The 25,462-nt window shown below is 39.6% G+C and overlaps 1 protein-coding gene across 8 annotated transcripts; it reads right to left on the bottom strand.

Moving 5' to 3' along the window:
* Positions 1-580: 580 nt before the first annotated feature.
* Positions 581-25,266, bottom strand: LOC105275055 (bromodomain-containing protein 3). 8 transcript variants are annotated; one of them, XM_011331689.3, is made up of 24 exons: positions 24,765-25,266; positions 22,625-22,912; positions 22,095-22,143; positions 21,480-21,521; positions 18,453-18,701; positions 18,079-18,273; positions 17,325-17,939; positions 16,796-16,873; positions 16,368-16,463; positions 16,133-16,234; positions 15,837-15,982; positions 15,578-15,737; positions 14,682-15,252; positions 14,387-14,545; positions 14,050-14,169; positions 13,755-13,904; positions 7,511-7,596; positions 7,146-7,263; positions 6,354-6,731; positions 5,663-6,220; positions 5,036-5,181; positions 4,169-4,321; positions 3,742-4,047; positions 581-3,233 (listed from the first exon to the last, which is right to left on the bottom strand). In XM_011331689.3, exons 2-24 carry the CDS (start codon positions 22,633-22,635, stop codon positions 3,168-3,170), a joined length of 4,554 nt encoding a protein of 1,517 aa, XP_011329991.1. In that variant the 5' UTR covers positions 22,636-22,912; positions 24,765-25,266; the 3' UTR covers positions 581-3,167. The 8 variants fall into 8 exon arrangements, with proteins under 8 accessions (XP_011329991.1, XP_011329992.1, XP_011329993.1 ...); XM_011331690.3 differs by having other exon boundaries at positions 5,036-5,178; XM_011331691.3 differs by having other exon boundaries at positions 5,036-5,163.
* Between the last annotated feature and the right edge of the window lie 196 nt (positions 25,267-25,462).

The raw sequence follows: 25,462 nt of genomic DNA, 5'->3' as shown, positions 1-25,462 counted from the left end.
GTATCTCTTTATGCATTTATTTTTCTCATCTCATTATTATTTATGTACAACCAGCTTAAATGTTTTGTATCATTAGTCGTAGTAACTCTGCTAAAATTCATGTGCTATTGGAGATAATGTGCGCTCGTGGGAACTTATATAAAAAATTACTTTTTGATACAGCTGAGTGATTTTGATGTTACTTACGAAATATGTATATATGTCGTGTTAGATTCTATCTTAACGCTGAGATCTAATGGGTTACATAATTCTAACTATTCTCTTAATGATTACAAACCTTATCACATACGTAAAGATGTATACTATTAGTACTTAACATTATTTTATACATCGATATTTTGTATTCCGTATATATATATAAGCACATGTATGTATATCATACATACACATACATATACATATATATATATATCAATGATTTTTTCCCTGTATTTACAGTTACAAACTACTTATCATACAACTATAATACCTATTACACACACTCCCTTGTCTTTCCAACATTCTCGCTCTCATTCTTTCTCCTGTCTTTGACCCCTTATCCCATTCGTATATTCCGCATGCATATTTAATATTTTTTTTCTTTTTTGTTATTACATTTTTAGGATTCGCATATTCGGCCAAAACGCGTTAGCACATTATCCGCGTGGCGCAATATCCTTTTTTTTCTCTTTCTCTTACTTCGGATGACTTTCATCACGTCTAAAGACACATGATTGGTCACTAAATGTATACACACTACGAAACAAATAAAATCAAAATTTTTTTTTGAAAGAGTATAAAACTCATTATTTTGTTATTGCATTTCTCGGATCCCATTCCCGAATATTCACACTATACGGATAAAAAGATAACACACAAAGATAAATCTTTACCAGGAAATTTTGCGTAGGACATTTCCCAGATAAGAATTTTTGACGTATGGGATATCAATATAGAAAGAGGGCATAGGAAATTTTCCGAGTTGAAATTTTTCGAACCCTGGACACATCGATCTCGAGTTTAGTTCAGTTTAACATGTTGCGAGCGCGCAAATGAAAGCGACTAATTGAATGATCAGAACCGCAATGATACCGCCAAATTACCGGGAATCAAATGAACTTCAGCGTAAAAAGAAGAAAAATAAGACATTTAATCGACAAAAAAAATATAAAAAATAGCGATTTGTGAACAAGTCAGTTCTTTTTCACACTACTCATCATTGCTGTTGATCATCATATCACTCAATTAATCAATCATATAAAGAAATTAATTTTTTGAGAATATTTCGATCTCCAAGAAATATCAGTTATAATAACACACCGAACGTTATTACGCGATGAATTATATCTAATACATATAATCTTAATTTATTATATCTACTATTTCTAGGTTTTTTTTCAATTATTTTATTTTCAATTATTCTCATAAATTCGTAGTATCTTTCACGCGCGCGAGCGTTAACCGATCGAGTTCTCTCTCGAGTATCAAACTACCGAAACAGGAGAATTACGAAGAAACGTATTACCGACACAAAGAAGTCACTCTCGAATATTGATGTTACCCTTTTCGCAATCCTATCTCCGTTATTATACGCGTCGGAAACTAATCGGAAAGAGTGCTCTATGGACAGGAAGATCTTTTTGCTATTCTTGGATGTTGTACGTGCTTTCATATAAGCCGCGATCTTGTTTTCTCTTGATCGTCGATACGAATCCTAGCAATGTTAGAACACGCTGCTGCAATCTTTCGTTTCGATATAAAAATATAATATAAACTGCTAGGATCGACAATATCGTCACTGATACGAAAGCATATGTAACACGAAGAAACGTTTCTCCCATTCGTCGTTATTCCTCTTATTTGAAAGAGGAACGTATCCTCGCGGGTAATCTGCTCGGTAAACGATCAACTATATAGTGCCTGCTCGCTCGCACAGTACTTGAAATTGGAGGACACGGAAAAATGAGTTCCAGTCTGAAAATTTTCTATGCCGTAAAGATTAACTTTTTATTTCAATGCCGTACACTATCAACCGAATAAATATAATCTTCTTGCTAACAAACACACCTTTTTCGTGGCTCGATATCGGCGCGATAATTATTTCTTTTTTTTTTCACGAGCCAAAAGTATACAAAGAATTGGATAGTCTGACCTAATAGTTGGTAGGATCGAAACTACTTCAACTCTAGAATCATCTTATCGTTATTCGTAATAATTGACGACATTGTTCTAAGGTTTACGATTAGCTTTGAATCGACTGGCTGGCTCGTAGCGACTCGTGGGGATAACCGTTCGAGATGTTACATGAACGAAGTACATACACGGATATATTCAGTTATCAGTGAAGCCACGAGCGAGGTCGGTGGGCCAGCTACGATAATCATTGTCAAGTTCACCAAGGTTGGTAGAATGTTCACGTTACATTTCTTTTGCAGTGTACTCACTTGATGTAAGCCTAAGTTATTCTCGTGATTACAAACGGTGTATATCGAGAAGAAAAGTTTGCAAAGAAATGATTAATAGCTAATTATGGATAGAAACATCGTACTATGTAATCCTACCAACGATTAATGACTGAATGTGGAAAAATATAAAACTTAACTAAATGTACACGACTTTGACTACTCGCTATGCGCACATTCGCACTTAATATCTCACACGCACATTCACACATCATTGCGTTACTTAAACGCAAACCTTCTTCACTTATCTATTATGTAGTATTTTGTGTTTTGTTTCCAAATTTACATAAAGTACAAACTTATGAAAACCGGAAAAATGTAACACAATTAGTTTTGCAGTTTTGAAGTATCATAGAGGTATTTACCTAATTACATGGTCACACTTAGATGTCCGTCGTCTAAGCGAGACAGCACAGTGTGTATCTCAGTTTAGTGTTTCGAATAATATTTCAATAATGTTCCTGTGTTGTTCAACGTTTCTCTTCGGACGAGTTTGCTTTATTTTCTCGTTGGAATGTCCCAACTCTACACCACCATTTCATAACTAGTATATCACCAATCGCCAACGTTGTCGTCATTTATCATCTCTCGACCTCGTTATTAGTTGACGAAAATGTTTATTTTACCAATAATCGTAAAAATTGCTACATCATCCAACGTCCCTACACATACGTCGAAGTCGGGCTCTGTTTTTAGTCGATATATTACGAATAGTAAGCAGTGGCATTATAAAGATTCCTCAAATGCAGCCATCAAATCACTTTGCATGTTCATGTCAATTTGGCCAGCCATCTGAAAAGATAAATATAATCGTTCTTCGTGAATTTGCCTTTGTCCTTCGGGTGTTGGAGAAAATCTATTCCCTTGCGCGATCGCGTATTACTATCAAAATAACTGACAGTTCATTCCCATGTACAATGAATTCAATTCTGTGATAAGAATTTTAACTGTTAATTTTATGATAACTTTATGCAGAATTGCTGTGATCATTGGAATTCTAGATAAGCCGAATATCGAGTTAATCGATATCGAATATCGCAATTATTGAATCATACTGCAACAATTAATCAAGTATCCAAACTATCCAAATTTACGTTATTTCTATCAGCTTCTACACCATAATAACCATTTTTACCCCTTCCACTTTTTTCTTTACACATATACCATCAAACATGCAATCACAAAATTCATTCATCGTAACGGTTGCGCGAATTCCTAGTTTTGTTTGTTACATAACATTCCTGATAACAAATTAATTAAATATAAAGATACAAATAAAAGACAATAAGGCGTGACTTACCGCTTCCCGTCGACGACGTTCCTGTTCCCGTAGCCTCTGACGCTCTCTCTCCGCACCAGACTTGTCCTGACTGGACGAATGACTCGGACTACTGCTGTCTGTGTCAGCAATCGCCTTCACTTCTTCCGCTCTCGTTGTGGCAGTCATGACGTTGCCTTGCTGGTCCCCGACGTTTTTCCGAACCTTGTCCAAAGCATCTTCCTCCTCACGTTCTCTCCTTCTTTCGTTCTCCTGTCGCAGTCTCTCCCGCTCGGCTTGCTCCTTCTGTTGTCTGCGCATCTCCTGCTGCTCCATGAGCGCTCTTTGCTGTTCCACGAATGTTAATGGAACATTAGGAGACATTTTATACATCTCACGTCACGTTAAGCGAAGGAGCGTATTTATTTCATGTTTTAAAAAAGGATTCAGAAACAATTGGGCAACAAACCCGATCTTGTTTTTCCTTGGCTTGCTTCTTGAACGCCTGGAACGAGTCCCGCGCCGCGCTTTTCATACTACTGCCCGCAGCTGCCGACTGAGGACTAGACGCTTGCGCCAGGGAACACCAGGACGATGCGTTCTTCACGTTTTGCTCTACCGTCTGCAAAATTCATGATAAATGAAACATGTTGTAAGGGCGCACGTAATAATTTTTGAACAGAATAAAAAATTTGATAATCTTTAACAATTGTGAACAGAAAAATAACGTGTATGAGACAGCATTAAATCTTAGATGCGTGCGTGCGTGCGTGCGTGCGTGTTTATGTGTAAAAGCGAGAAAAAGCGAGAAGCGTTGTTGCTTTAAAGCTAAAGAACTCTTCCCTTTATGAAAAACAATGGCAAAGATATTTAGGACATCTTTTCACAAACTATATTAAACTTTATTTAAACTTAGTAAGTTCTTTTCGTAAACAAAGAAACAAAATTCTTTGATACCTTTCCTTTGATATTGAAGACCAGGGAAAGACCATTGACACACATTTCCTGCTGTTTTTTAATTGTCATGTGCCACGAAAAACGTTATTTTTAATTTATTTTTTAGTAGAGCAAACACTGAAGTTTGATGCACTTGACACACATCATCATAGAGTACGTAATAGTGTGATACCAATAATTATTTTTTTACATTTCATCTACCAATGATATTTTTATCATTGATTGTAAGAAAATGAGTTGCAGCGTATACCGAAAATAACATACGCAGCAGGAAACATGTTAAATAAATATGTTAGAAACTAAAACTGAAACTTACATTACTATCCTTCCCACTCATCTTATACCAATATTTTGGATCAGACCAAGTTGTTGATAATACCTTATTCTTGAAGGCAGACGCAAAATTTGCAGCAGGCGTTTTCGCGTCGGGTGGAGTCATCTTCTTCTCGGGCACTAATTGCGAACTGGCGTGATTACCCATCGGCGGCATTGCTAAAGTATTCATCTCTGTAAAAAAAGCTCCTGCTAGAGCAACAGTATTATATATCTGGTTAGTAAGCAGTTGATGTAGCAGTTAAAACACATATAAAGCAGTGTTACCATGTTAAAATATTAATCGTTAAGGCAGCGAACAAAAGAGTCTCATACAAAGTATTAAAAAAAAAAGATTACATGTATCTCATACAACGATGAGGATTATACTTGGAAAGTAACGAGAGAATAAGAACGATGGAGCGTATCAAAAAGCAAACAAGCAGATATTGAACGCAAAATTATTACTGTCAGAACTAAATCGATGCGAATTTAGTGTAGAATATATATATATATATATATAAAATTGAGAATTGAAATTACTCGAATTATTAAATGCTATTTAATAGCCGCACCAATGCTTACTTCTTGTCGTGTGTATAACAAAGACGAATCTATGATAGCGTAAAATATAATAAGACATAAATACAAGATAAAACGGTCACTCGCACGAAAATGAGCGTGTCATACGAACCATCCATGGGCTTCTGCGCCAGTTGGGGTTGAGAGATTTGCAAGGGTTTCTCTTCCTTCTTTATGGGAAGCTGAGAGATTTGCATCGGCATCGAGACTATAGGGAGGGGATCGAATATCGAACTCATGCCGCCCATATTCATTCCCATGTTCAATCCGGGTATGCCGTTGTTGTTGAGCATATTGGGCGGTGAGTTGCTGCGCTTCGCGTTCGGGAATCCGTTAGAATGCTGCTGCGACATGGTGACGTTGTGCGAGTTCTGTATGTTGGTCAGTGGCGCGGTGGTGTTGATCATGTTCTCCAGCTGATTGTGCATGGACATGTGGGCAGCCAGTCCTTGCGGCAAGTTCATGTTTAGATTGGCCATATTGAGGTTGCCGAGGTTCAAGTTGGACGCCATACTCGCTGGCATCATGTTGACCGGCTTCACGTCCGGCAGCAGGTTCAAGCTGGTGTTGTTGTTGGTGTTGTTGGTCGCGTGCGGCGCCGGGATGAACGGCGGTTCCTTCTTGATCGCGAGCGTTTGATCGAGGGAGGGCTGCGTGGTGGGCACGGAAGCTGGTGAGAAAAACGGATCGATCAGTAAGCGCCGGCACGGCGATCTCGCGCGATCACGAAACGTTACACATTCTCAGACACAGAGGATACTTGCAAATGTAACAGTACGATAATCGAATTTAATGATAGATACCTAGAGTATTATATGGTTGTAAAAGGTCAGATTGTTGGTTCAGATTTGTTCCATCTGTGGATACGGGGGTGTTTGCATTGGGAAAGGAACTAATGGACGTCGGCGGTTGTTGCGGCGGTTGCTGGGATACAGCTGGCGAGGCTGTCATAGGATTTGTATTTGTAGGCGTTACGCTAGGCGGTGGAGTTGGTACGGAAACCGACGGGGTCGATGGATTAGATGTTGTCGGTGGTGGCGGTGTTGGTTTTTTTACAGGAGCGGCCGTAGCCATGGCTGTGGGTCGTGACGGTTGCGCCGGCATAGACGCGTGACTCGCGACAGGCATGCCTTGCCCAGCAGTTACGGCAGCCACCGCGACAGGCTGATTATTATTGTTTCCTATAAAGGAATTTTCGCAGTTATGACTCATATATCTTCGCAGTTATAACTTTATATATCTAACCGCGAGTATATTAACTGCAGCTACTAGACAATAACACGATTACGTTTTTCAGTTCTGTTAGTTACGAGACACACTCATGTAAATTATTACATTTGTATATAACTCGTAAAACTGAAAACTTCTGATTAAGTAATTAAAACAAAATGCATATGTTATTAGATCTGTTAAAAAAACCCTTTTCTATCTAAAAGAAATCAAGGGAAAAAAAATTAGGATATGTTTCTACAAATAAGAGGAAATCAGTACGCAAGATCGGAGAACGATTTCCTAAATAAAAAAAAATAAAATAAAATATTGGACAAGTATTCCCTGTACAAATCAATACGTACTATCTTTTATATTTCATGTACCTTGCTCCGAAGGAATATTGCTCGGTTGAGTTACAGGTGGCTTTGTTATTGGTCCCGCAGTATTTGCTGGTGGCTGATTGTTCATTAAGAGAGCTCCAGTATGATTCAAGGTAGGTGCCTAAGAATTACATTATCCTTCAGTCCTACATATATATTTACCACAAGGTTTGTACGAGTATTCACATGTAGTATAGCAACATAATTAAAGTTTAAACGACTCTTTTATATCACTTGAAGAATATACGAAAATATTATAAATTATTTTCGAGAAAATGCTAATTTACTTGATATTGTTAAAACCAATGTGAAAAGAAGAAACAAACCTTCAGTTGCCACTGATAAAACTTATGACTCATTAATCTTACCGATGGTACGCTAGTATTCGTTGTAGAGGGCCCTGTACTTGGTGGGTTTTTTCTTGGTTTCTTTCTATGAGGACGATTCGAGTTTCCTGTAATTTAACGTAATGTGCATCTGGGTCAGTAACGTGCGGTCAATCATCATTCTGTCACTTTGCTAGACTTTGCTAGACAGATCGGTGGAGAACTAGTGGAATGCAGTGTGCAGAGAATACCAGCCATTGAGAGCGTTGTGAAACTTACTCACGTAAAAGTATTGCGAGTATATGCTAAACTAGATACGTCAGAAAACAAAAATCAAACAACTGCGAGCGTATATTTTCTAATAGATTTTATTCATATGCTTATATTATAATTGTATCACTGTGTACAACAATGTTAATTTAAATATCTCAATTGTATGTTCTTTTTTTGTGGACTTTCATCTTAATGATTTTCTTTTTAATATTAAAAAATTTTAATACGCAGAACAATTTCCTTTCATTTTCTCATTCTACATAAAGTTAGTCGTATTCAATTTATTTATGAATATCTGCGTGTGCATATATATATGTATACACATTATAAATACATACATACATACCGCACGTGCGCGCCCACCACACATACATGCACACGTGTCGCGAAATTGCCACGCATACGTACATATATATTCACATTCATTCACGTATGTATTTATATACGTATGTATGCGAGAGCACGCGCCTACTCTCTCTGTTTTAGGATAGCAATAATCATGATTCGTTACAATAAGAGTAATAATAATTGTGACATTTGTGGTGGAAACGACGATTATAAAATATTGACTACAAAAATCATTAAACTGCCGTTTATTTCGTTTTTACCTCTTCGCGTATAGTATGATATAATTAATGTAATATAATGATAAGAGTAATGTGTAAATAAAAATAGTCACATAAATGGTACAATATGGGCTCAACTTAAAGATGAATGATACAAGAAGAGTGACACACTCTTACAAACTGTTTAAATGTTAGATTCAAGTCGTAGTTAGCGCAACATTGAGATCGGTGGCAAGAGACTCCTGCTCGATGTTCATCGTTTATGCTTTTGCTACGCGAATCAATGATGACGTATGGAAAATCTCGCGGTACCGCGAGAAGATAATGCTTCATTCTATTTTGTCCGATAATGTTGTTCTGAAACAAGCAACCATGTGATCGCGCAACAATCACGGTGAAATCACACCATTGAAAACAATTTATCAGATGGAATGTGATCGACGAGCTCTCTCGCTGGGGAAACCCATTCAACAAGAAGTCAAATCAACGAAACAACGAGGAGGAGTACCAGCGCGTATCTTAATTTACATAATATAGTTAACTGTCTGAATGTGTGTGTGTGTGTGTGGATCACTCATTATGAGCCAACTGCGACTCCGAAACGCTCTTGAATAATTAACGTTATTTCTATTTCACACGTTTCAACTCTGTGTATGCACTTAAAAAAGTCTCGCGCGTGTGTGTGTCGCATTTACCTCCGTAGGTGTAACTTACAGCTATTTATATTAATATTTTTATGATATATTAGTTTTCACTATGTACAAAACACGTAATGCTCGTGTTCACCGTTTCACTATTAAACTCACGATACGCAGAAAACAGGTGGAACGTTTACGTACGACTCCGGAGAGAAAGGTAATCGGCAACGTTTAGTAAGACGCGCGTCTGTACCCTCTGCATATAATAAAATATCTCGATTCGTTCGCATGTAACGATACTAGCAGGAAGAGTGACATTCCAGTCTGGATGAACGGACGCAGAAAAGAAGAGAGAAAGAAAATTTCGACGCGTGCTTTGCATAGAGAGTAGTAAATGCTAGAAACAATTTTGGAAGGCAATATGAATATATCATTTATAAAATGCCCTATACCTCGCGCGTTACAAGCTAATGGTGATTGTATCTTAATAGATGCGCAGTAATTCTATCTAATTCAGCACACGCTGTCAGAATTTATTCTCCCATAGTCTAGCGAATTATTCCGGTCTTCCTAGTCACTTTCAGTGCCTTGATAAACACGAAACGGCGATATTAATCTGCTCGATATTCTCTCTCGATATCTACTACTTTTAAATGCTTATAATCCCATATCTGTAATTTCCTTAAATATCGACGAACACTTTCTCCGACCAATTGCGGCTTGTTTGTATCGAGTTACTGTAGTAATCAATTGTTCTACCTCTTATCTATGTTGTTTTGTAGTCGGGACAGTAAGTACGCTGCTGAATGTATATGATTCACGATACTATTTAATTGTACTCGAGTGCAAATTCGATTATCCTTAATACTCGTGTTATGCGACGTGTTCGAATTACATCGGTGCTTTACCCTGAAAAGCACCTACGAGCGCCGTTGTCATTTCAGTTTTACGTCCATAATAAATTCTTATGTATACACCTCGCTCTCTCTCTATATATAAGAACTAAATTTATACATAATATCTCAACAAAAAACATTATGGAGCAGACATTTACACATAGAAATATAAAAACAAAATATCGTTAAAATTAAATCCTGTTTAAACTCGTATAAAAGATTTTCTAAAAATGTTTTAATAGGACGGGTTAAAACTAGTGTTACCTCGAAAATAATGACAATATTTCTTACTCGGAGAGACCAAGAAAAAATAAAATAAAATAACTCGTGATATTTACAACGCATGTGAGGCTCTATTTGCGACGAGGAAAAAATGAGAGGTGTATGCTTAACAGGAATAGCTACTATTTCATACATTAAGGCATGTAAAACCACACCGATTCGTAAATTGCCATTGGTATTATGATATCAATTTCAGTGGAAAGAAGACGATGTTCTCAGCTCCCCTTTCGATTACTCGGGCAATGAGAAAACTAACAATGGTTACCGATGAAGAACTAGTGGTAAATAGGATGAAACGACGATTAACGAAGCTTAGCGGAGTGCAAACAATGTGTTTGGAAGCCATGTGTGTATTACATATATGTATAAATATACATATCGTAGATCATTTCTCTAATCTCAGTTTCCTCTTCCTATTCGTCCCTCTTTTATACTCGTTTTTCTTTCACTGTTCATCTCTATCTCTCCTTCCTTCTTTCTCTTTCTCTGTCGCCTTCTGTCGTTCCTCTGTCTTCACATCTCGTCTTTGGTTTCTCTACGTTAACATAAACCTCGTACGTATGCTCAAAGCCATTAAGTTTACGGAAAAAGCAAGTGACAGATCTGATCAATCGGAAAAACTTCTCCCAAGATGTAACTTGACTCCGCACTCTAGTTTACTCTGTCTAGTTTACCCGTCACTTCACTCGAATCTGTGCACTCCGAGTAAGTAGGCAAGGAAGATTCGTACTCGTTTTGAATTCTCGTCTCGCGCACGGGCAACGTGACGTCGTACATTGCCAGATTCGGCTGTTGCGGGACGAAAATACTAATAATTGACTTCGTAAAGGAAGCACGTATTTGGCCACGGTGAGCCAAGCTTGAAGTGGAGATAGTAAAACCTGAGGTAACGGTTAGGATACTCGGTTTCTTCGTGCTCAGAAGAATCTCGTTAGAACCTGTTGCGACGAGGAGGCGAAGCTTACAAAAGTGTGTGACTCACTGGTATAATAACCACGCGTAAACACTTTGTGCTAGTCTCAACAAAAAAAAAGAAAGAGTACACTGATCTGCAAATCTAGCCACCAACACACATTGTCTGCATTTCCGTGTGTATCGCTCGTGTAATCACTGCCTGATTTATCACCGTATACAGTATCGTATATGCATGTAGAATATAAATTCGTGCAATTTAATGTGTGTGTCTGTGTGTGTGTGTGTGTGTGTCTGTTGTGTGTGTGTATATGGACGTGTCTGCATGAATGTGTGAATGTGGAAATGAACAATGTTGAATGCAATTGTCGAACGCAGCTTTTTCAACCAGATAAATGTAATGTTAGGTATTGCGTATGCCCATCTCTTTCTCTCTTAGTGTACAGCGACGCTTTGTTAATAAATATCACTGAACTATATTTCTGAGAAAAATGATAACGACATGAATGAGTCGATGCGAGGAAACAATACTCGATGATCCGAAAAAACACAGTGATACAAATAATGCTCTGCGCTTATCGATTAACGTAAATAAATAACGAGTTCGGCAAGAGTTAATATATTGCATGATATTGCGTTTGGGTTATTACGTGGGGCGATAATGATTATCGAAGGAAGCTACGCGACTTGGTGTAACTTACGCAAGGTACCAATATTTCTGACACTACAGTCGCAGTTATCGGTCGCAATTCACCTATATTGCGTACACAATTAGGTGAATCGCGACTTTGCTTTACATGGTTCAATTTTCTTTTCTCTAATTTTCTTTTTCAGAGGTTTCTCATTAAGGGTAATTTTCTCTCTTAGGTAAAACTGCAGCGAAAAATTCAGTAACCTTGAGTAGCTAACTATACTTGACTTTCGAGCAACAGAATTACTGTCAACACCGATATAGGATAAGAGAAAATAATCATATTATTCAATAATCAATAATAGAATTCATTGAAACAAGCTGGCATAGCATATGGTATCCTCTAAACACAGTCTGCACTCCACTAGCTCACCTTTGTTCTTACCATATTGTCTTGTAAATTAAAAAAAAAAAGGAAAAGATTTTTTTTCAATTGTACGCCTCAAGTTTCAGTCTATGCGCGGTCTCGAAGCAATCGATGGAAGGTATTAAAAAAATTTATCCAGCTGCATGGCGGCATATTATTAACATCATCCGCTCCGTCGTCCGCGCATGACAGTGAAACTTGAACGCACATTCGTACTTGCATTAAATGTAAACGCTGCACTTAAGCTACATGAATAACGCCGTCCTAATAAATACGATAATTAATAAGCAAGATTCAGCAGCTTAAGAAGATACATTTTGCACGGATCGACGTATCCGTCAAGCCCCCATCTGAAGAAACCGTTTATATCTAATTTGTAACTTCCTCTTTTTGCATATGTTGCACTACGAATAATGCATCCGTGTTTCTCGATTGTTTCATTTGCCAATAGAAAAATTGGTTAGGCACAGAGTTCATAAATATTTTTTTTCCGGAAGTTCCTTAAATCTCTGTCACCAAATCATGAGGCATCGAACGAAAGAACGTTAAACTACGGCATAATGAAAGTGAAACAGATCTGAACGATCATTTGTCGCAAACTTGTTGCGACTATCGATCACGTATCACGAGAAGCGCAAGCTTGTACGAAATAATAGTAAGTGGTCATAAATTATATTTTGATTATGTTGAAAAATGGTTCAATGATTCCAAGTATTAACAGCATCTCTACGTCGGTAATCAGTCTCTCGAATTTATTGATATTAATAAACTTAAATCGTTCCTATAACAGTGAAAGCTTGAACGTAAAATTAAAAGTTGTACCATTTTTATGCTATTCATATAAACATTGTAATCATGATAACAATTACATGCAATAAAATATCACATTCATTCTGTACAGTAGAAAAATTACATTGCTCTGGTAAGCTAAGACAAAGAGAACATTATTTTATATATATTTCTATATTTATATGTATATATGACTATCCGTTATTTTATGATTATCTTAGATGATACACAAAATTTAATATACAAAATGCCACATGAGATGGTGAGCCGTATTTAAATAATAACGAACTTCACGACTACGATTCTGCCACTATTTCCGATAATAGAGAATCTCTTATTGTTCTAAATTGACGTTACTCACGAATCGACGTAAAGAACGTAAAGAAAGGATTAAAAACGCGCACAGAAAATTTTAGAAATGTAAAAAGTGATGCCTTTCGTCACAGACGAGTGATACTTCGCCGTGAGAGAGCAGAGAGCACATCAACGAATCATACTCGGTATTTCTTGTATGCTTGTACAAATGTATTGTCTCTTCAAACTTCTCTTTTTTTTTATTTTTGAGCATAAATGTGGAAATCTGTGCTTCACGGTGAATTCATTAGGAAGTAACAAATTTCTTCTTCTTTTTTTTTCGTTTTGCGAAGAACTTGAAAGTACGAATTACTTTTATATCCCCGTAAAAAAAAATATATATAAATATATGTGTATATATATATATGTATGTATATAACAGCGAGTCGCAAATAACCCCATAATTTCAAATCTCACCGAAGAAATCATAGTTTTGTGACGACTACCCAAGTATAAGTAGTTCTTTGTTCCCAGGTAAGGGTCTAGTAGTAGAGCAACAGTTACAATTTATATCTAACCTGCTTCACTGTCGCTTGAATCACTGGAGCTCGAAGAAAGAGAACTACTGCTGGAGTCGCTGTCGCTGCTACTACTGCTCGACGCAGACAATCGTGAAGGTCCACCGGCTCCACCAGTTCCGACTACGTCAACCGATTTACTACTGTCTTCTGTAAGAAGAGCGCGTACACAGCGCCGTCATTAACGTGTCTGCCAACGTGGGTGTGTGTGTGTGTGTTTCTTGAACCCTCATTTCTCGATGAAGAGACGCGAAAATTTCACGGGGAAAATGTTAATGACGAAATACTGAAATACCTTTCTTGGCAGCTTTCTTGACGTTGCCCAACTGCCCAGTCACGTCCTGCAATCTCTTCTCGAGCTCTTGCTTTTTCTCAGCCATCTGCTCGTCCTTGGATTTACCACTAACTTTTTTATCTGCGCATGTAACACAGCGAAATAAATACGTATGAGAAATTCACTGCAAATGTGCTATTTGAAATATTTACGAATATAAATCTCAGATGCAATCTCCAACATAAAATGTTACTAATTGTAATTGTCATTAAAATTAAAATCAGATTTAATAAAACTGCAACTGCCAAATTGCTTGGACACAGGTCCAAGTTAAAACTAAATTCATGATAAAGCTTACGTGGCTTTTTTCTAAGACATGATGCAACGTAGCTCTCCAGTTCTCTGAGTGTCGATGGCTTCAGGGTCTCGAAGTCGATCTCAATCTCGTCCGGATTCGAATCCCTCAGCGAAGGCTCTCGGGATTGTATTATGTGTACAACGCGACCTAATTTATCACCTGGACGAAAGAATCAAGTAATTCATAAACAATACTGGCTATAACGTACACGATGACACGTAAAATAAAACTTGGAACAATAATCTCGACGTTTTATTATTCCACGCACTCAAGTTGTCAATCTGACGTGTCTCACCTGGTAGCTTATTAATGTCCAGGCTGAGCTGTCTCTTTTCATCGTAAGACATGGGTTTAGCATTATCTTCGTCCTCTGAATCGAACGTTATCGGAGGTGGTTGGCTACCGGTGTTCTTCTTCTTGTTTCCGGCGGATCTGCTGTTAGCCTTTGGCCTCTTGGTGCCGGTGGTCGCGGCGGCGGCGGCTTTTCCAGGTCCCCGGCCCTTACCTTTCGGCTTAGCGTTCGGCGCTGTCGGCAGATGGTGGCCCAAGCCTGCCGCGCCGTGTGTCTTGTTAGGTCCTACCGCGGCGGCCTGATGATGGAGATCGCTGCCCATACCGCCGGGCATCTTCAAGTCACCCGCGCCCATCGCGACACTAGCTATACTGGCACCAACGCTATCGGACACATTGGGAATACCGCCGCTCGGTTTCATAAGTTCTTTCATGGCACCAGTATGACTGCCAACAAGGCTACTATTCTTATTGCTCATTGGCTTTGATTTTGGCTTGTCCAGTTTCTTCTTCTTGCTTTTCTTCTTACCGCTCTCCTCCACCAACTTTCTCATTTGCTCCTGCATGGCCTTCAACTGCAAGCAGAACAAGAACGCATATATTGGACAACAACGATATATCATGGCATCCAAGTTCCACAAACTAAGTAAATCTACACTAACAAAAATGTTTTTTTAATAAAAAATAATTTAATAATTTATTTTCTAGTTATCACGGTAGGACCGGATATTTTATAACTAGAACGTTTGATAGACTGTAATCTGGTACTTCCTAAAGGAATTCTGATTTGTCCATTTTCAACAGATAGGCAGACAGACTGGTTGAACCTAGATTTCTAATTAATGCGATTTTTTCAGTGTACGTAATTTCATCCCTGTTTACATTGATAAAGAAACTTACCTCCTGTTGCAGAGCAAGTAGTTTTTGGGTACGCTCCTCGACAGAGTCATCACTATCTGAGGAACTCTCTCCTCCAGAGCTGCTGGCACTCCCGCTGCCGCTACTGCACTTCATAGCTACCATACTGCTACCCATCGGCTCGTCCGGGATTTTCGCGTACCTGATGATGACGCATCATCAAGGTAAAAGTTAAAATTCTAGCACAATTTTATCATATAAGATAAAATTGGCGCCATATTTTCTTTTAACCTCTACGAACCTCATTTCAAATATATCTTGAAGTTTTCTGGCCATGGAGACGACATCATGATCGGGAGGATTATACTTGTAGCAATTGGTGAATATGAGTCGTACGTCGCTCGCAAATTCTTGTGCAGTTTTATATTGACGATTATCCATTTTCGACTACAAACATGAAATGTATTAATTTTACCTCAAAATGTGTGGTTATAATTAATAATTTCTTGCTCCTGCTTTTAAACCTGCACACACTTAACAAAATTCCGTGGAACACGTACCCAAAAATATACAATTTCATGAAAATGTATTTAATACCTTAACGGTACCAAGATCCATCGGTTTCTTGATAATCTCGTGATAATCGTGAAGGCCTAGCAGCTCTGCATCAACAGGTTTGTAAAAGGGCCACGCATAGGACTAGAAAGTATTAAAAAGAAAAACTAGAATTATATAATCCAACATTTTACCTCAATAAAACGATGGAATATCTAATAGCATTATAATACATATTTATCATATGATAGATGATAAATATACATGTAACAATTACCGAATGTTTTTTGGCAAAAAGTTCCTTGAGGATATCATTGCAAGACTTGAGTGCGTCGGACAATTTTTCTTTCCCCTTAACTCCAGCGTGCTGAGGCTGAAAAACAATTGAAAAATTGCTACGTGAGAAGCAAATCTGTGGCGACAGAGAAAAAAAGATTATACTTCATTTTACTTTAAAGAAAAATCTCATCAAGACATTAATTCAACTAACTTGTACATAATTACATAAATAAATGTGTAGTACAGTCACTTTAATTTTTGTGTTCGAGTAAAACTTGACAAGACAGAAGAGTACAAAACATGCTGTACGTATAGAAAGTTTCGTCGTTCAATTGTACATAGGAATCTGACAATTTTTCATTTGACAGAAATGATAAGACAGCACAAATGAAAGGAAGGAGTATGAAGGAGTAGTAATAAATGTACCTGTTGGGCCATTGCCCCCATTAGAGGCATATTGGCCTGATGGTATGGCACTAAGCCGTCTTCCGCTTGCCTCGTTGGCTGAAACAGCCGCGTCATGAACATTAGCTCATTAACCGTCGGTTAATGAAATGGCACGAGTTATTACCGATTGATATCATTAATGAAATGAAATGATTACACACATGCGAGGATCGAGAATGTTAACGAATGCTACGAAATGTACAATATTAAGATCTGAATTTTCAGTGAAAAAGGTTCACGAAATGAAGACTTCATTTAATACCGCGTATTGTACGCTTTCATGTATCGAGGATGCAACGATCCTTTTTCTCGTTTTTCATGTAATTACAAAAAGAAACTTTTAGTTTATTAACAGAGCTATTGCCAAATGCAATATTCCATCATTCTATTTTTTCAGATTTAGACCTCACATTTTCCTCTTCCTTTGGTATTTTAGATTTTTCAAAAGGTAAAACGTAAACAATTACTAAATAACTAACAATCGAAAGGAAATCGAGACAGTTCTTACCTTCTTAATTTGTCTGCCGGATTCTCTTCTCGTGGGTATTTTGGCATTCTTGGTGTCCAGAGGCGCGTACAGTGGATCGAACGCGTTCGCGGTGGGGGTAGTTGTATCAGCCTTTCTCTTCACTCCCTTTTTGAGTTTGGCAGGTTGCGAGGGTGGCATTACGGCGGGCGTCGTGGGGACTTGCGGCGATGGCGGCACGGCTGGTGCCGCTTGCGGATCCATCGCCGGTTGAGCGTGGTAACCCGTGGTCGGCGGAACAACCTGCTGGGGCAGGGAGTTGTGGGTGGCCATCGCCGTAACGCCCATGGCGGCGGCGCTCGGCGGCGGGGCGATGGTGGTCGTGTTTGTGCTTCCAGGTACTGAAACCGGTGCTTGGGTACCAAGAGGCGGCATGGGTATGACACCGGTCGTTCCAGCTGATGTCGCGGATGGTGTTAAGCTATTCGGCACGCTGGAAGTAACTGTAGCCGCACCAGAGGCAGGTCGTCCTCTACCTGCTCCGCTGGTACTTCCCGCTACTCCACTTGGTCCACCGACTCGTCCAGCTTTCTTGCCTTTCGGCCCTTTCGGAACAGGTGGCTCTAGCTCCACCTCCTCCTTCGGCATTTGTGCAACCTGAAGTTTATCGTAACGAACAGATAAGCAATGATGCTTTATTTATATCTCATGCTGCACCTCATGCATTTACGTTTCATGCTGAAGTTACAGTGTCAATTAATGGAGAAGAGATAAGGGTAAAGATCTATTAACGTACCTTCGTAAGAAACACTTTTTCCAGAGTTTGTGCCATAACTACAACATCCTCCCCAGGCTTGTTGTAGACATAGCAGTTGGTAAACATGGTATTGAAGTCCTGAATACATTCTTTCCCACTCCAATAATATACGTTCTCCAATCTCTTTTTGATAGTACCCAAATCCATCGGTTTTTTGATGATTTTGTGATAATCCTAGCAAGAATTAATCATGTGTGTAACAAATATTCAACAGCGACAAGATCACTCGCCTTTGCTAAGTAATGAATATTGCTACGTAATGAATACTCGCGTACCAATTCTGCACACACTTGTTATGTTACGATGATTTAGTTTTTGAAAAATCATGTATAACATAATAATATGTAACATACTGGTAGATTGAGTTTCTTCGCATCGACAGGTTGCTGGAAAGGCCAGGCAAATTGGTGCTTCCATACTGGCTTCAAGACGCCCTTTTGCAGGAATTGCAACTGGTTCGTCAAGCGCCCTGGACGATTCGGCGGTGAAACGACCGGTGGCTGCACGATGCCGTTTACCGGTTCCAAAGGTGGTTCATCGCGGGGAGGTGGTTCCTGAGCAGGACTCGCTGGCGCGGTTGAAGTTCTACCAGGTGTGCTCGTCTGCATTGTACATTTTTAATTCATTAGTCATAGCAGAAACGACATATCTTTCGGTTACTTATGCAGCTACATGGTAGAATATATATATTTACACGTTGAGAGAGTAAAAAGAATCTACGAAGCACATCATATTTTGCAATGAAATTAATACCTTTAAAATTAGTCAATAAATAATTTTTGTTTCCGAGTATCTAGGTCAGAGATACGCAATTGGTGGCCTGCGGCATAACCTTATTTTTACACTTGGCCCGCCAAAAAATCTAGTTGCGTATCACTGATCTAGGTATTCATATTTCCTTCAAATTTATTAATATTTCCAAGATACTCAGAATTTGAGACACAGTTTTATCTGTGAATATAATTATCTAGTAATCTTACTCTATGACATATAACTTTATATACAGAATTAGTATCTTCATGCATTTTTAGGTTATCAATCATATGTTTATATATGCAGTGTGCTGGTAACATATTAGTTTTAAGGCAAATTTACGCCGTAAACTAAAAAAACAATAAAAATTCTATATCAATATTTTTTGAAAATCTAAGTCTGCACGTAAAATGCATCAATTTTTGTCACTTAAATCGGATTTTTTGTTTAAATTTCGAGTATTTAAGATTAAGAGAAAATATGTTCGCTTAACAAAATATCAGTTAGGTTATGTTATAGTTAGGTTACTTTTCCCTCGATAATTCATTCACGAAAATTGTTTGCGACAAGTAACAGTTACTTTGTCTTAAGTAATTAATAGGAATTACGTTACCATTCCATCCATCAGCAATTTTTAATTCCTTCTCGCGAGGAAAATAACAATAATTTTTTCACAGCGAGATGCACTCGGCATCGTAAATTGTATGCACGGAAGACGGAAGAGAAAGTGCACGCAGTGGATCACGTCTGCTAACGTTCGCCCTACTGCGCATGCGCGAGATTGTTACGCCCCCACTAGGAGCACTACTCATACGTGTTGTGTTCACATTTGTACAGTCGGAGTCAATAATGGCTTCCACTTCCGGCTTAGGCATTTCTAGGTCGAACGCGTGATGTATGGATATTCGTTCATTTGCTATTGATTGAAAAAAAAAAAAGTTATATTTCTGCCAATCACGCTGTTTAGTATCGTATAATCTGTTCTTTATTCTCGATGCTTGCTTGATCCTTCTGAATGAAATATTGGAAACGTGAATTGCCCGGCATAACATTAAGCCACGACGCTTGAACATGTAGATGCGATACGTGTAAGTAGTGCCTAAACCAGAAGTACGAAACATCATCGACGACCTTGTACCGCAATGAATAAAATCGATTTTTATAATTAAATTTCGCGAATAACGTATAAAAATTGTAAGCAGAATCTTGATTTTGACGCGCATCGAAACTCACCAAAAAAGTAAAAATGTTAATTAATGTTAATAAATATTAATATAAAATGGACGAAAGATACAAAGTGGCGAAAATATATAATGTGCAGTATGAGATCAAGAAATCTCTGTTGATGATCTTCGTACGGATAGAAAGATAAATTTCTTGATATATCTTTCTCTCCATGTGTGTGTCTGTGTGTACATGCACATACATCACAGATAAGATGTTTACATATACTTTACACACTGCGTCTCGCAAACTACAAAATTGATAATTTTATTGATATATACATATTGTTTTTGCATGCACAAGAGGAAATCTACAGTCGTTACTTCTTCCTCTAATTGGTTCAAAACAAACACTCTAATTACCATATTCCTGAACCGTCTCTGGTAGTAACGTACATCTAATCGCGACAAGGTATCCACGCGGAAATTAAAATACAGAGTACCAAAATCGAAAAGACAAAAATATGTTTTAGTGACTAAACCCTAGAGTGCGCCTGCTAGTGCTATCGCGCATGCGTGAAGGTCGGTCCCTCCACCTGAGAAAATCACTCATAACATGTTGTATTGCATTAATGCAAAATGTTAATTGCTAAATGGATGAAATAGAATCGTAAAACTAAAATGTACGACAAAGAAAGAGATAGATATTTTTCGCACGAAAATTTTCATGAATACTTCATGAAATATATTTATAAAATATGAAATATATTTTGGCAATACACATATGCATATTGCCAAAATTTTCTTTTTTCTTCATCAAATTAACATTGTAAATTAATAATCAAGGCAAACACCATTCATGCAACGAGCGAATTAGGCTGCTAAATTCAATATTCAATTTCCATAAGCAGGGATAAGCAATTTGGAACTCTGCGTGAGAAAACCCTTGCTCTTAGACACAATAATAAAAATTTAAAATCAGGTGAGAACTCAGAAATGAAATATAATGGCATTTCCATATAGCTCATGCAACGTTTACGTAAAGATAGACTTTTATGTCATTAAATACTGGAAATAATTCAACATCAGTAAAACAGAACTGCATGGCACAAAGTAGCATGTAAGCTGCACATGTCGAAAATGTAACACTGTGGTGAACACTATAGACACAATGAGCAAAGCAGAAAATATCACATTTCTACGGTAATTTATAATTTTCACAATTGTAACAGTGATCTTTTTGAATGAAACAACATAACAGAGTTTATCTGGTAATATCTCTGTGTTACACACTTTACTATATCCGTTCAAAAGTACACACGTATCTGCGTTAATTAATTACTACTTTCGAGAGAACAAATCAAATATGACAGATTGCTCAGAAATGATAGCATGAAATATTTAGTTGCCAATTAATATTTCAACGGTACATCCTAGTTGAGATCAATCAACGAGGTGTCTCACCTTCGGTATATTACACAGCCTTTCTCGCTCCTCCACATCTAACTGTAATTCATACATACTATTCAGTCGAACAATGCTCTTTTCGGCGTGTAAGAAATACATATGCTATTGGCAAGTTATTTGCAACGATACGAGATTGATATTGAGAGTTATGTGTACTCAAACGTGGAGAAAGGATAAATAAAATTTAATAAAATATATATAATAAAAATTAATGGTGAAACATAAGGTACAATATATCCGATATATTACACACTCGACAGAGTATCAAACAAGTGTAAAGAAACTATAATATTTTAACTAAAATCGAAGAGGTACTTACAATAAAATGCTAGACATTATATGTACACATTTCTCATTTCGGAGATTACTTCGATGTAAGTGGAAGCGATCGGGTATTTGTATAGCATAATCAACCACATTACATTATGTGAACGCCCTTACTGTGTTAATAACGCAAAATGTCTCGGAACTACGTGGGAATTGGTGGGACACACACGGATTACGAGTACGTTATTCTGCAGAATTTAATGCAGCTTCGAAACATTGCGTTAGTGTGTTAATAAGCAAGCTGCATTTTTATCTGTTAAATATACACAGGCATTGATTACTCACAGAATTGTTCTGCGAGATGGTGTCCACCTGCTGCATATTGACTTCGTTTCTGGAACAGAAAGAAGACGGCATAGTAAGTTTGACTGAAACAACGTTACAGAAATTTATATAATAAAGCAGGCGGCTATTCGTGTTAGTTGTATTACATGACACTTATGTACTAAAGCAGTCTTTTTTTTTGTGGTGTATAATGTATTAACTTTGTGAGAAGGAGCCAAAATTAGTCAGTCCTGTCCGCGCAAGTGCGTTATGGCGAGAAATAACGTTCCTACGATCTTTCTTTTCTCAATGAAAAAATTGTTTTCCAGGTCGGGATTCACCGGATCCGTTTCAAGAGTAAATTTTCCCGAGGTCGACGAGTCGACCACGCGGTTCTCTACGCGTCACGTGTACATCAAATGTGCCAAAACGGTGTGCACATTTGATCGCACATATTACGTTGACGGCTTGTTATGCATTTCGTTTTCGCTTCTTGGTTAATTGTCTATAATTTATGGCTCATCCAGTTCACGTTAACGAGCTTCACCTACCTTTCCGACATATATGATACATAAATGCTACGCAGCAGGTAACTGCCTTACGTTGATGCTTGACGCTATGAGGCTTCATCAACAATTGAGATGGCAAGTATATATTCTGAATTGAGCGTGGCAGCTCATTAATTGCTTGCCAAGACGATTGTGCTGCAACCGGGGAGATTGGTGCCGAGGAGGCATAACACTACTCGAGCCTACCGAATGGTAGTACTTCGAATGTCAGCCCTGTATACCGCTGTAAGCCTCCGTACCTCCAGGCACGACTCGCGACATTAGCAACATCTGGATAACATAATAACAGGACCCCATATTGTAACAACCCCAAAATTGTTTCATTACTTTAGAGCGATTCGTACATCGAGATGTACTCTTAGGAAATTTATATATGCATATATTATTTAACATATCATGCAGAACTGAATCTAAGTAAACACATGCTAGGAAAGCATAAATTCCTTGCATCGTCAACAGATCATTAATATCAAGTGAAATTTCTCTCAGTAAATTGAACCCTCGGTCGTTATCTTTTTCTCATGAGAACGTTGCATGTTTTACTTTGCTTTACTTTGAAAAAATGCAAGTGAGATGTTAGACACACTACTGCAACACATATTAATGCAAATGTATATGTGAAATGTTTATAGAGATTTTCGATTAGAGAATAGAGTATTAATATTTTGTCATTTAAATTTTCTGCCAACTTTCCTTTGAAATTAATACGAGTAACAATATTTATTTTCACAGCCCGAGAAGCTAGCTTGAAACATTGTTTTTACGTTTACTCCGTATATATATACACACATATATTTCTTTAAATTAAATGAATTTTTCTATAGATATACATATAAACTAGAAAACATTAATTTATACCAGACTAATATACCTAACTTAAATCTATGCAACAGAAATGATTAATTATAACGATCAGGAGTAAAATTACACGAAAAACAGAAAGGCGTCTCGAGCAACGAGATATCGTGGTCGTACAATGACGGTAACCAGGGCTTCACGAGGGAAACACTTAAGAGACTCGTCAAACAGCACACATTTGATTAATTAAAATCTCGTGCTAGCAAAACGAAAATTGACCAAGGGCCCATTCGAGCGTGGCACAGGACTCGGCGTATCCCGCACGCTTCCTCGGCGAGCACAATAAGTCAAAATGGAAAGTTTGACAAAAGTGGCACGGGTAAGTGGTACACTGGCATAGAAAGTGAGGTAGCCACGCGCCGCTAAAATGCAAAATTGCCGAGGAGAAGAGCACACACGAGCGTCAACGGTGACCGTAGAGCTCATCCGTTGCGGATGCGATGAGAGGGATCCCGCGGGAGAAAATCCGCGCTGCGAGGAGGAAGCTGCGCCCGCTGTGTACCAGGTATACGTCAAGGGCAGACAGATAAGAGATCGCGCTCGGCTCTCGAACAGGTGCTTGACCGTCGAAAAAGACGCCCAAGGTAGGAGAGGAGAAAGGCGAGATTCACGGGCAAAACGTGAGAGAAGAGTAGAAACGGCAGCGGCGAGGACGAGGAGGCCGAGAACGACGGCGACGGTGACGGCGGCGGCAATGGTGGCGGTCGCGGCTGCGGCAGCAACCGCGACGGTAACGGCCAGCGAGAGGACACCTACGAGAGCGCTTTATGAGAAAAGGTAGCGGATCCGCGCCCCAGACGAGGTGCACCCAGTCGACGCGCAACGAGCACGAGCGATCGTCCGCCGCGCGGACGACGATCCACGGCCAGCCAGCCCGCCCGAGCGGGCAAGCGAGCGAGCGGGACGGTTGGCGCCACAGTCAGAGAGATAGAGAGAGAGAGAAAGATAGATGACGCCGTGAGAATTTACGAGATCCGAGAGAGCGCTGGGACGTGGGTAGCCCGTCGCCGTCGGCGCGCACGTCGCGACTCCGGACCCGCTGCGCCTTACCGGACACACTCGATTCGGCGTAGGTCTCAACATGGCGGTTACGGCCGTTCGGGAAAGAAAGCTCCCGCAAGGGCCCGCCGCCGCGGCGGCGGCTCGCGTACGCGCCACGCGCGCTGCCTCAACGCAGCACCCGACGAACGGCGGTTATCTATCGCGCTTACAGGCCCCGCGCTCGCTAGTGCAGAAGGGCCCGGCGTCGCTCCCGATCGCTTACCTGATCGCGACGGCGGTCCGCTTTTTCCACGGGGATACTCTCAAACGAAAAACACTACCACCACGGCCCCGGGCACTCGCACACTACGCTTTCTCCCTCGCTCCGCTTTGGTAGTTTGGTTGGTCGGTCGGGTCGGTGTTATGGCCGCCGCGCGAGCAGTGCCCCACCGCGATATCACTCACTCACTCTCACTCGTGCGAGCGCGGCGAGCGCTCGGTTCGCCCGCATACGCGGAGGCGAGAAACGCGGAGACGCGACCGCAACTGAACTAGTCCCAGACTTACGCGGTTCACGCGCGCGCGACGTCCTCGATGTGCGGGGCTCGATGCACGTTTTCAGGTGGCCCGTGTCGCGCACCGTCGACGCTTCCGCAGGAGCCTCACGGATTCGCGCGCCTACCCGTGCCCATGACGATCTCGGATCTAAACTAACGATCGCAGCACCAACAATGGCTACGCATTCTTCCGCGACGTACCGAAATGGTCCCGTTCCGCCGTTCCGCGCGCACGACACGTCTCGTCTGTCCCCATCCCGCGCCGCCCGTCCCCGCCGCGGCCGTCCGAGGCGGCGGGCCAATCGCCCGCCGGGGTTCGCGCGCCAATTACGAACGGTCGCGACGGTGCCTCTGCCGGAAGCGACTTTCCGCGACGCGGGACCGCGCGCGCTTAACGCTCGATACAGATCCCGACTAACAAAAC

The sequence above is a fragment of the Ooceraea biroi genome, chromosome 8 (assembly GCF_003672135.1).
Source record: "Ooceraea biroi isolate clonal line C1 chromosome 8, Obir_v5.4, whole genome shotgun sequence".
NCBI lineage: Eukaryota > Metazoa > Arthropoda > Insecta > Hymenoptera > Formicidae > Ooceraea > Ooceraea biroi.
This window is presented reverse-complemented; position numbering and strand designations above follow the sequence as displayed.

Coding starts and splice junctions, on each gene's coding strand:
- LOC105275055 (XM_011331689.3), bottom strand. Junction 17,940..18,078: donor AAAAAGTGTTTCTTACGAAG/GTACGTTAATAG, acceptor GATAAACTTCAG/GTTGCACAAATGCCGAAGGA. Junction 14,546..14,681: donor GGACATTAATAAGCTACCAG/GTGAGACACGTC, acceptor TCTTTCGTCCAG/GTGATAAATTAGGTCGCGTT.